General features: G+C 40.1%; 2 protein-coding genes across 3 annotated transcripts; both read left to right on the top strand.

The window, feature by feature from the left end:
* Positions 1-752: 752 nt before the first annotated feature.
* Positions 753-2,397, top strand: LOC144534467 (uncharacterized). Its single transcript, XM_078276403.1, has 4 exons — positions 753-862; positions 989-1,112; positions 1,370-1,423; positions 1,646-2,397. Exons 1-4 carry the CDS (start codon positions 777-779, stop codon positions 1,919-1,921), a joined length of 540 nt encoding a protein of 179 aa, XP_078132529.1. The 5' UTR covers positions 753-776; the 3' UTR covers positions 1,922-2,397.
* Positions 2,398-5,166: 2,769 nt separating this feature from the next.
* LOC144534151 (carbohydrate sulfotransferase 12-like) lies at positions 5,167-12,172 on the top strand. 2 transcript variants are annotated; one of them, XM_078275900.1, is made up of 6 exons: positions 5,167-5,300; positions 5,664-5,771; positions 6,087-6,262; positions 7,775-7,918; positions 7,996-8,303; positions 9,284-12,172. In XM_078275900.1, the coding sequence occupies exons 2-6, from the start codon at positions 5,675-5,677 to the stop codon at positions 9,522-9,524; spliced, it is 966 nt and encodes a 321-aa protein (XP_078132026.1). In that variant the 5' UTR covers positions 5,167-5,300; positions 5,664-5,674; the 3' UTR covers positions 9,525-12,172. The 2 variants fall into 2 exon arrangements, with proteins under 2 accessions (XP_078132026.1, XP_078132027.1); XM_078275901.1 differs by having other exon boundaries at positions 5,189-5,310.
* The last annotated feature ends 136 nt before the right edge of the window (positions 12,173-12,308 follow it).

Here is a 12,308-nt window from a genome sequence, read left to right as displayed (position 1 = left end):
TTGCTTGGAGTCAATATGTCAAAACAGCTGACATCTGGTTAAAAGGCCCAACAAAGACTCTTCTTCCTCAGGGAGCTGTCCAACAAACGGTTCAGGACAATAAGACCCCACACCAATACACTGAGGAATAGTTTCTTTCCCAGATCACACCCCTCCCTGTCCAACCACAGAACAGATTACAAGAACTGTAAGCAGACACACAGGCCCCCACTTGTAGAGACTGCTACCTTGGGGCAGGGTTTCACAATTGTTCACACTTTTTTAAAACGAAAGAATAACTGTAGAGTGACAGTTTCTTATGAAGTGAAAGGGATACTTAACCACACAATTGCTGAACATTTGATTTCTCATGAAGAGAAAGCTAGCCGTTTTCTGAGAAAGATCAACAGCGTTGGGGCTTTAAATGACTCCTCTATACATGTTGTGTAATATCTTTTACTTCCACCTGATGGTTTCTTTCTAGTATTTTCAGTTGGTTGCAAAGCTTTTGCAGACATAAAATGTCACTGATTAATTTAATAAAAAAAACTTTAACATAATTGTCAGTTTCACAGATTTCTTTAAATATATCAGAATAATAAATCATTTCTTTTATAAGGCCTCCATTAATTTCAGTTTCACATACAATTTCTATTACAGCTTTGTTCTGATTTGTCATCTAGGAATTGTGTTTTGTGTCTCACACTGCAGTATGTACCTGCACTAACGGATGTTGGTACATTTCTGTGAAAGTGAAACTACAATGACACTGAGCTATGTGGGCGAGGTGACACCAGATGTATATAAAGCATTTTGTGGGATATCATCTCAAAATTTCTTTTCATTCATCCCCTGTACAGCTCTTCTTTCATTTACATCACAGGTAAGATTATAAACTTAAACTCACTATACTGTAAGATGGTTTGTACTGTAGACTTTTAAATGTTACAATATAGAAGTGTTTTTCTTTTATCCATTTGACCCTTTATGCTCTATAAATGTTATTTAGAACAGCAATGGCAGCAGCAGCAGCTTTGTCCAGAAGCAGAGCATTGGCTGGAGGCTTGTACTTCCTCCTCACTCTGCTGTGTCTGGTTTGCCTCACAAGTTCACTGACAGACATAAAAACACTGGTAAGTTAAGTGTAGCTTAACCTCCTTTTGCTTCAGAAAACAGTTCCACTTTTATTTGCATGTCCAAAGTGAGTCATCACAAGCAAACGTCCTGTTGAAATGTTTTTAATTTCTTTTTATATATATATATATATATATATATATATATATATATATATATATATAGTTGTTTGAGCCAATATGCACTTTATTAGAGCTGCTTATTTGTCCCCAAATGTTACTGCATGTTGATTCTCATTATCATGTTGGATTTGCAGGACAATATGAAGGAAAGCCTTAAGAAGGCACAACAAAACCTGGACAAACTGAAGGTGAGTGACTGAGTGAGTGAGTGAGTGAGTCAGTCAGTGTCCATGTTGTTGATGCTTTGGAGTAACTTCAGTGATAGAATACTCTGGCAGGATGAGAGAACTGTAACTCGTTCAGAAATGACTTCCTGTACTACAGTGGACACAACAGAATGTAACAACATAGCAAACTGCGGTGGTGCCATATCATGAAGTGCTTTTATTTCTCCCCCCCCCTCCCATTAGGCAGAAAAGGACACCCCTTCAGAGCTGATGAGTGAATATATGAGCACCATGGAGCCAATGATGGCATTTGTGAAGAGAATCTCCAAAGATTTACCTGGTGACTTTCCACCAATGGATGGTTTCTTGGAGAACATCAAGGGCTTCATGGAGAAAATCAATACCTATGTAGTTAGGCAGAGTGTGGAGATGGATGCAAAAATAGCTAAACTTGAAAAGGACATGGGAAATGCGGAGAAAGTCATTAAAGCCCTTGAGGGGTATCGAGCTGAATTGTAACTTCCATGTCAATCAGCGTCTCTATCTCTGATACTGCATCTGTTGTATAACAGACACAACAGATGCAGTATCAGAGATAGAAGCTTCTCTTTCTTATTGGATTTTTTTTAATATACCAGCAATGTTTAATGAGTGTATATTCATATGTAAATGATATACATACATTTGGATGTACACCATCATCTATCATTAGCGCTGTATCCTGATGATGTATCCAGGTGCATCACAAGATTGGATAAAGTGATGGGTGCAACCATTACAATGTGTTTAAGAAGTGTCAAAATGGAAACAACGTTACAAAATTACATTTAACTAAAAACACATTTCTATACTGTTACTTCTACTCAGCGTTAAAATTAAGATGGATAACTCAATTAAAAATATGTTTTTTTTTTTTTTTTTTGGTTTTCTGGTTTCCTTGCAGGCAACAATCCAATATCCTTGTGGGTAACAAAAATAAATTCAATACATGGGAACTATTGTTGTCTGATGACTTATTTCTTTGCAATCCTGAAATATGAAGTCCGGAGTTCTAGTACAAATATTTCCTCTGTAGAGACAATACTTGGCTCCTCTGTTGCTTCTAACAAAGACCATCTTTACCTGTAGTGCTAGATTAATCAGATAAGGATATTAAAATACAGTATTATAGTATATAGTATAATATTAGGATCAATGTGTTTGTGGGAATCATACATATTCTGATGATCGTGTGTGGGATTAAATGGTAAAGAATTAACAACATAAGGCTAGAAGTCTTTCAATCCTGGGTGTTTGGTTCACAGAGACCATTAGAAAGACTGTGGCTCTGTTGCTGAGTAAAAGCTACTTTCAGTCTTGTGCTAAAGTTTAATAGTCTAACAGTGAACAGTGCACATTTCATTTTGTGTAGCCTCTTTAACAGCCTAACAAGTAAATATGAATTCAGTTTCCTGTTGCCGTCACCATTTTGCATTGCAAAGACCTTTGCAAAAATGTTTTAGTAGATGGTTAATGGGTCCACCTCCTCATCACTGATAGTGACAGCTCTTTGGATCTCATATTGAGAGTTGACAGCAACAGATTCCAAATGCAAATAGCACACTTGAAATGAACTCTGGACCTTTTATCTGCTCCTTGTAAATGGGATAATGAGGGAATAACACACACCTGGCCATGGAACAGCTGAGCAGCCAGTTGTCCCATTACTTTTGTTCCCTTAGAAAGTGGGAGGCACATATACAAACTGTTGTAATTCCTACACCGTTCACCTGATTTGGATGTAAATACCCTCAAATTAAAGCTGAAAGTCTGCAGTTAAAGCACATCTTGTTCGTTTCATTTCAACTCCATTGTGGTGGTGTATAGAGCCAAAAAGATTAGAATTGTGTCGATGTCCCAATATTTATGGACCTGACTGTATGTGTTGGGACTGTGTGGGATGATCCAGAAACAAACTATTTCTTGAGAGACATCACCGGTATACAGGTGAAGTCAGAAACAATGTGATGTAAGACTGCAGCCTTCTGTATGTGTCATCTTTGCTACAGGAGTAGCAGCTGCATTTGTTTTGACAGCTATGGTTAATTTACAGAGAAAGTCAAGACAAATTTGTCTCATGGTGGCGCTTGTTATGGAAAATCTCAGGAGCAGCAAACTCATTCACATGTGAAAAAGGTTTGGGAGACTTTGATGAGCTACACAGAAGCAGGTAATGAAATCTCAGATTAATCAGATAAGGATATTAAAATACAGTATTATAGTATATAGTATAATATTAGGATCAATGTGTTTGTGGGAATCATACATATTCTGATGATCGTGTGTGGGATTAAATGGTAAAGAATTAACAACATAAGGCTAGAAGTCTTTCAATCCTGGGTGTTTGGTTCACAGAGACCATTAGAAAGACTGTGGCTCTGTTGCTGAGTAAAAGCTACTTTCAGTCTTGTGCTAAAGTTTAATAGTCTAACAGTGAACAGTGCACATTTCATTTTGTGTAGCCTCTTTAACAGCCTAACAAGTAAATATGAATTCAGTTTCCTGTTGCTGTCACCATTTTGCATTGCAAAGACCTTTGCAAAAATGTTTTAGTAGATGGTTAATGGGTCCACCTCCTCATCATGTGGGTGTAGGGGTTTGTTTCAACATTGGAGGGGACACAATCATTTCAGGCTTCCTTCTAAACTTTAATTCACCAATTTGAGTCTTTTCTGTATCGATTTATGGTGGAAATGTCTTTATTTATGTAAAGGAAAATTCAAAATTTAGGTGACAATGCATGGTATAATAACATGAATTTCATTTAACTAATTATTAATTAATAAACCCTTGGAGTTTAAAGCGTAACTCTCGCCAACTGACTCGGGTACATTCACAAAAAGACCCTAGGTTGCATTTTGGCGAGAGTTTAAGGGTGGAAACTGAAACTAACTGACAATATACTGTATCTGATCAGCCATTGTATGGCTTATTGTCCACACAAATGTTAACTTCACAGAAGGCAAAGCACCTGCAACACAACAGCCTGGATTTGGCTCTGGGCTCGTGCTCTCTCCTCTGATTAACAGTTCAGTAGTTGCTGAATATTGGTAGGGGCACGTCTTTACCGAGCCTACCAAATTACCTAATTGAATGATTCAAATCAGTGTCACAGTTGCTTCTGTGGCTGCATGATATGCCTACTGCTTGTGCACTTTATAATGAGGCACACGTTTACTGTTTTTAAATAATGCATTTGTTCATGCAGGAAATGGTTTGTTACACTGTAAACATATGTGTTATTATCTCAATCGAGTAGAATTTAGGATTAAACAGTCGTGTAGTGCCATCCCAGTGTCTGAAGTTCATCTCTTCCTGTAGGTGTATTTACAATAAACTCAGTCTGAAGGTGTTTAGTTTAGCTGAACCTTCAATGTAAGCAAAGATATTGCGGGTGCCGTAAACACATGCGCTTCCCTAAATCATGAACCCAAACACCTCAGCACAAAGTAAAAACATTAGCCCGATCACACTGCAGTAGAGCCTATCCTTAGGTGTGTGTGTGTGTGTGTGTGTGTATAAATGTGTGTTTGTGTTGTGTGTTAATTTCCTCCATGACCTTGGAGGGTTTGGAACTCTTGAGGAAGCACTGTCTTATAATACTGCTGTTAACGTCTCCCGTTTGTTCAGTATTTCAAGTACAGCACCTTTAAATAAAGCAAAGAGGCGTGGTGGAATTGTACATCATGGATGAGGATGTTGCAAAGTCAATATTGGCTTTTGCATCTCTCCATTGTCAAATCTGTTTAATCATCTACTTTACACAGTTCACTCTGCTCACCTCAAAGTTATCAGTTTCTGTAGGCAGAGGTTGCGATCAGTAATTTTCTCTCAGATCATCAGAGCACTTTGCAGCAAGGTAAATCAAGGTGAGTGATGTAAAGATTGTTTACGTACGTATTTAGATTGCTACTGTACAGCCGCATTAAACAAAGCTTGATGTTTTTCTACTAATAGATTTTGTTTGATTTATTTAGTTACTTAATTTGAAAATAACATTGAAACTAATGTATGTGACTTCAGCTTCCATAACTCAGTGTTATTAAAAACTAGTGCAATATAGTTTTATAGTATATAGTTTTGTGGCTAGTATTTACACAGCCTTTATAAAGTATTTAATCAGGAAAGTAGATAAGGGGTAATGGCTTTTACCCTTAATATAACTGACTTCTTGAAGTTCTGTACACTGAGTGTCCTTTCATTGTTTCTGGTCCATTAACAGCTTCAGCCACCATGGCACCATGCAGAGGATTCCTGCAGTTCTTCGCATTTTTGGGATCCATGTTTCTCATAATGATGTTCCGATGGGACACGTTACCAGAAATGAGAGGTATAATGTGTTTCTAGTGTGTGTGAATTCCTCACTGTTCCTGCTGTGTATCCTGTCCCTGGTTAATGCTTTGTTTGCACTTGTTTTCCCTGCCTGTAACATGAATTGGGGTAAGTAAATGGATTAGTAGATGGTGAAGCTGCGACCTCACCCCTGATTACTTTGGGATTATCATGGCTCACGTTTAATGTAACATTTCTTTAGCTGTGCGGGGTTTTGTGAGAGACAAATGTTTGACTTTCATCAATTCCTGGATTACTTTAGCTCTAAATCATTTCAGACAGTTACAACGCATTCTTATTATTCTCATCACAGCAGAGGGGATCCATCAGCTGCAGGAACTGAGAAAGAAGCTGCTAAGAGAAATGTGTGATGGTGACAGAGACGCATTTACTGAGGGCAAGCACAGCTTAGATGACTTGAGTGACAAAGAGCTGGAGAACCTAATTGTGGATGACAAACACTGTATCATCTACTGTTACATTCCCAAGGTAATATAGCTAACACACACAACACACTTAAAGAGCCCCTATTATACTTCTTTTCAGCATCATATTTGTACTCTTGGGGTCTACTAGAAAAGGTTTACATGCCTTGATGTTCAAAAAAAACATATTATGTTTCTCATACTGCCCATTGCTGCAGCTCCTCTGTCTGAGCTTGACTTACTGAAAACCCCAGTCTTCTCTGATTGGTCAGCAGGCCCACTTTGTTGTGATTGGTCAACCAAATTCAAACAACTGGGCTCTGCTTGCTCAGGCATCACCTATGGGCAGCACACATGAAAAACTGGGCTGGCATTCTCAATGAGTGACATCACTGATTCAGGAATTTCAAACTAGGCCTGGCAAACTCGATTCCTTTTCAGGATTCGGGTTATTCTGAGTCACTCATTAAACTGATCTGGGTTGTGCGAGTCACTTGAGTCAGTATTGCTAAATTGCCAAGGAAACTCAGCCCTAGCCCATTGTCTCTAACCACTAACGTAGTAGGAAGTTCTGTGGATTCACTCGGTGCAGACTCACCCTGACTCGAGGAGAAACTATACTCGCTCGTCTGCTACAGATCCACTCATGGCAACAAAGCCGGCTGATTCAACTGGCTCGAGGACTCACGAGCTCATGAGTCCCACGGTCTACCGAGCTTGCAATGTTTTGGACGGTGCTCGACCAAATTGCACTTTAATATACTACATTTATACAGAAAACCTACAGTAGGTCTAGGCTACGTGCAGAACATTGTATGTTATTTCAGAAGTGAAAGAATGGCTTTTGATGTGGATTTGCTTTTCACCCTGACTCGAGGAGAGACTTCACTCGCTCTATAGATCCAATCATGACAACGTAGCCGGCTGACTCGCGCTGTGGACTGACTGACTCGAGGACTCAAGAGCTCATGACTCATGATCCCATGGTCTGCGAGCTTACAATGTTTCCGGCTCTGTGGGAAGTTCCTAATCTCGGACTGTCTCTGCTCACTCAGTCGCTTGAGTTGACTTGTGGAGTTGTGGTTGCCTACAACATTTTAAGTTATAAAGCTTTTGGCAGCTGAGATGGCTAGGACTAGTAGTAGCTAATGTTGCAAGAGGTTTGTGTGTGGCGCTGTTATCATTTTTTGAATTGTAGTAGGACTCAACTGATCCGAGTTAAGGATACTAGAGACTCGCGACTCATGGGTTAATTTAAAGACACGGGTGAAAGATCCGAGTGAGTCACGACTCAAACAGGTTTATTTCAAACAGGAATATGCACGAGGCGTTTCAGGCAGTTAAGTAAAAGTGCTGTCTGTGGGAACGAAAGTTCCATTTGGAGTGAAATGTGCATTTTTGTACTATATTGTATTACATACACAAAAAACTATATAACACAGTAAAAGACTGGAAAAATCCAAAAAAAAGCATAATAGGGGCTCTTTTAAGTACAAAATGTGGTCATACGTCTTTTACAAGAACATCACTTATTATTTACACTGCCGCTTTAGACTCTTAGTCTTGTTATCTACAGGTGGCATGTACCAACTGGAAGAGGGTAATGTTTGTCCTGAACCAGACTGAGCCATATCCTGACCCCATGTCCACATCTGGTGACTTGGTCCACGAATACAGCACGCTCACTCACTTAAACAGCTTCCCAAGAGCAGAGATTAAGGTCAGTCACAATGATATTAGAGGTGTAAAGTTACAAGTAACGGAAAGTGGGGATGTTTAATTATTTGTTGACTACAGGCAAAGCTGAAACACTACACCAAGTTCCTGTTTGTCCGGGACCCATTCACCCGACTCATCTCTGCCTACCGAGACAAGTTCCAGCGGCGCAATGAGTACTTCTATCTAAACTTTGCCCGGGACATTCTGCGCCTGTATGGTAACCTGACTAATCCACCACAGACGGTGGACAAGGCATTTGCATCCGGGGTACACCCCTCATTTTACAACTTCATTCTGTACTTGCTGGACCCACAGACAGAGAAGAAGCAGCCCTTTGAACCCCACTGGAGGCAGATGTACCGCCAATGCCACCCCTGCCTCATCCAGTAAGGACATTTTTCATGTGGCCACTTCAATTAATCGTACTAACTAAAAAGCTCAGTGTTCTCTTCAATTTTGTGACTTTCCTTGTAGCATTTTAAAGGCCGAAACATCCTGACTTTTAGGCTATGTTCACATTACAAGCAGATGAGGCCCAAATTTGATTTATTTTTTTTTGCTCTCATGTGACAGATCAGATTTGGCATTTGGATTTGGTATTTTTAGGCCTTTATTTAACAGGACAGCTAAAGACATGAAAGGGGAGAGAGGGGGATATGACATGCAGCAAAGGGCTGCAGGTCGGAGTCGAATCCGGGCCCGCTGCGTCGAGGAGTAAACCTCTATATATGGGTGCCCGCTCTACCAACCATTGGTGACTTTAGCTGATCGTAACTATAAATAACTAGCTTGCTACTTCCACCGTGCTTTCATGCTATACTGGTTTCGGCAGAAAATGAGCCGAACACTGGCCTATTGGCCAGTAGTAGTGCCGGTGTCTCCAGGACGGTCGGCAGTTCCGGAGAGTGAAGAAGACGGCTGTAGCAACATGACAGCCAAGTGTCTAAAAATGTTTTGTTGTTGTTGTTGTTCCAACACGCATGTGCGATGTTATTGGTTGCATGTGAGGTATTTCAAGACAGAGATCCTTTCACACCATAAATACACTGATGTCAGATATGATATACTGTATGTATGACTTCTAAGATGAATGTGACCAGTCTAAGCAGAAGGGAGGGGGGGGGGGGTTGGATCGAGCATCAAGCCCTGTAATGTGAACCAAGCCTTAGTCCCTAGAATGGGTCAAGGTCCACAAACCATATACTTCCCATAATGCAACTACACCTCAAAACTGTAAAATTGTTTCACAGGCTGAGTAGATCTTGACTGCCCCTTTAACATCCACAAATGACCAATGAATTTAATGTTGCCACAAAACAATGCTTATTTCAGCTGTCGTTTGACATTGGGTTGTTTTACCTCTCAGGTATGATTTTGTTGGCCATCAGGAGACTCTTCAACAGGACGCTGGACAGCTGCTGAAGATGTTAAAGCTGGAGGACGACATCAAGTTCCCTCCTTCCTATGAAAACATGACTTCCCCTGCTTCTGTGTTGGACTGGTTCAGCACAGTGCCTCTAGAGGACAGGAGGAAGCTGTACGAGCTCTATGAGAGGGACTTCAGGCTTTTTGGCTACAGAAGGCCTGGAGAATTGCTTGATGGTTGAGATGAAGTCATGATTTGGATTTCACTCTTCCCTGTGGGCATAGAAAACCACTATTTACTTGCATGAAAAGAACAATTACTAAGACAAGGAAATTACAATTATTGTATGCATGTGTCTACTACTTATGTACATCGCTAGCTTTTCTACACTAAACCATCAAAATCTAGACAGTCTGTCTCAATTTGTAGCAAGATAAGTCATTTTCAAATCATTTCACTTGTTGGCTAAAAGTATCAAATGTGAAACTGACAACATTTTCATGCTGGAGGTTTTCAATACTTGCATGTTTCCACACAACGGTCAAAGTTCTACAGTCAAATTAACTTTACTTCCATATTTATGACAGTTCAGATGAGATGAAACACTAAATGCGTTGGAATTACATCTTTGTGTAGAACCCATTTTGCCTAGAGTGCAATATGCCTTTGGAGAAATACCTTCATAGTATCCAAAATATAGTCTCTCTTTCAGCCTACAACGAAACAAATTATCAAAATGATTAAACAAACGTGTTTTGTGACATGCTGATGCTGTAACCACATATTAGCCGGTTGAAAAGAAGTCTTCAGACCGAATATCACCCCGTTTTCAACTACAGTAGAAATCAATGCTGAAATCCCGATTGGTGCTCACTGGGAAGATCATGGTGACGATAAACTTAGAGAAACTGATTGCTAGTTTGTCTTCCCTTTATGTGATTGGAGCAAAGATGGAGAACACTCTCATGGACCATTCATCCACTTGCTAATTTGTCAGTGCGAGGGCAAAAGGAGCTTCACTGTCAGGAAATATGTGATGTAACATATAGTAAAGTGCTCTTTCTCGTTCAAAAAATATAATCCAAGTTTCACTCCAAAACATCAATCACAGGCCACTGGTCGTTCATGCCTGACAAACAATCAAACCTTAACAAGTGTAAGTGCTGATTTATTTATTTTTAAGATTGTTTTTTGGGCATTTTAGGCCTTTAACTGGCAGGCCAGCTGAAGACACAAAAGGGAAGAGAGGGGGAATGACATGCAGCAAAGGGCCATGAGTCGGAATCAAAGCCACGTCACTGCGGTAAGGACTGAGCCTCTTTACATGGGGCGCATGCTCAACCAGGTGAGCTACCCAGGTGACCCGTGCTGCTTTGTTTATTTTGATGCTCATACTTTTGTACTTTTATTTCAGTTTTAAATGCTACATGCAGTACACATTCTTGTGCTATGAGCACTTTAACATTTCTGTGAAATACCTGAAGAGCCTGCTCCTCGGGCCTCCACCCACTCTGCTTTTTGTTGCATGTTTACCCTGGACGGTCTTTGCCTTTGTCTTTGTTGTTAATGACGGTGGGACTTTTACATAATCTTGTATTTACAGCAGTAGAATGCAGTACATTGTCTTTATTGGGGAATTGTTTTGAGGTATCCCTGGAGTCCATGTTGAGCCTCCCCTGCCTGCACAGTAACTTGACTTTTAGGGGAAGACACAGAAATATGATCATCTTAAAAATATGATGCATTGTACAGATGCTGCTTTCTGTTATGTACTTTAAGTACATTTCAGTGATACTGTAACACTTGTTATTTAAATATATTGCACAACACCATCTACATTTAATAAGACGATTTGAAGGCTCTGAACACCCACACAGGTGTTTCCAGTTAAAGTGATGGTTCAGAGTAATTGTAACTACACCAGAAGTATATTTAAATAACACTTGCCTGATAGATACTACTGCGCTATCGAGCGGTAGCAGCCGAGAGGAATATCCATCAGGCAAGTGTTATTTAAATATACTTCTGGTGTAGTTACAAACTTTCTAATGCCTCGTTTTACAAGTACAGAAACTATTTGTATTACTGTAGAAGTTTGGTATAATTCCGGGCATTATTAGTGGGGTAATTTACGAGATACAAACGTGGATCCATTAGCGCCTGCACTAAGCTAACCAGCTGATAACGCTAACTCGACCAACGTTATAACAAAGGAAAAAAGCTCATGGGGGGTTGTTTGGCTCGAGGTCAAGGTGCAAAGCAGCCTAGGGTGAAATTACTCCGAACCATCACTTTAACGTGGCTGATTAGACCTCTTCCCAGGACTGTGTCGGTGTGTATAGACTGATTGACAGCTTCCTGAGTCACCCGTTAGCTCTGTATGGAACAGGTGTGTTCCATACGAGACTAATGCCATTCAAATCAGTAAGGTGTCGTAGGGCTTTGGCCCGTCTTCATGGGTTGCTATAAGTTTTGCAAACCACCAGATGTCCCTGTGTTTTGTGTTTGAAGCCCCAAAGCTTCAAATCTTTTTCAGCACAAACAGAAAGAAAGCCCCAAAGCTTCATAAGGCTTCATTCACCCATCACTAAGAAATACTTAGACAAAATACAAAGACTATACCTCAAAAACTCAACTCATGGAGACTGACACTGGCTGTGTTTCTGGCTGCACGGCCCTCTTCTCTCCTCCCCTTATCCTCGCGTAGCGTCCAACTGACTTATAATAGGGTGTGTTTTACACATAGGCTGCTTCAGCTAGTACCATTACATTAAAGGTTGAACTACAGTAACCTTGATACAAAGAATTCCACTGAAATTCCTAGACTCATATACAAGCTCACATCACTAAATGTCTGTCTTCACTGTAAATAATTCTCAACAATGACTTTAGAAAAAGAAACATTCCTTCAAAAAAAGTACAACTTGGTTTGGCCCAGTGATGCAAAGAGTGGCATCACCAATTCCACCTGAATCAGGAAAAGGTGTGTGTGTGTGTGTGTGTGTGTGTGTGTGTGTGTGTGTGT

Source organism: Sander vitreus, chromosome 19 (genome assembly GCF_031162955.1).
Source record: "Sander vitreus isolate 19-12246 chromosome 19, sanVit1, whole genome shotgun sequence".
NCBI lineage: Eukaryota > Metazoa > Chordata > Actinopteri > Perciformes > Percidae > Sander > Sander vitreus.
The sequence above is the reverse complement of the archived record's forward strand: the minus strand, read 5'-3'. Positions and strand labels throughout refer to the sequence as shown.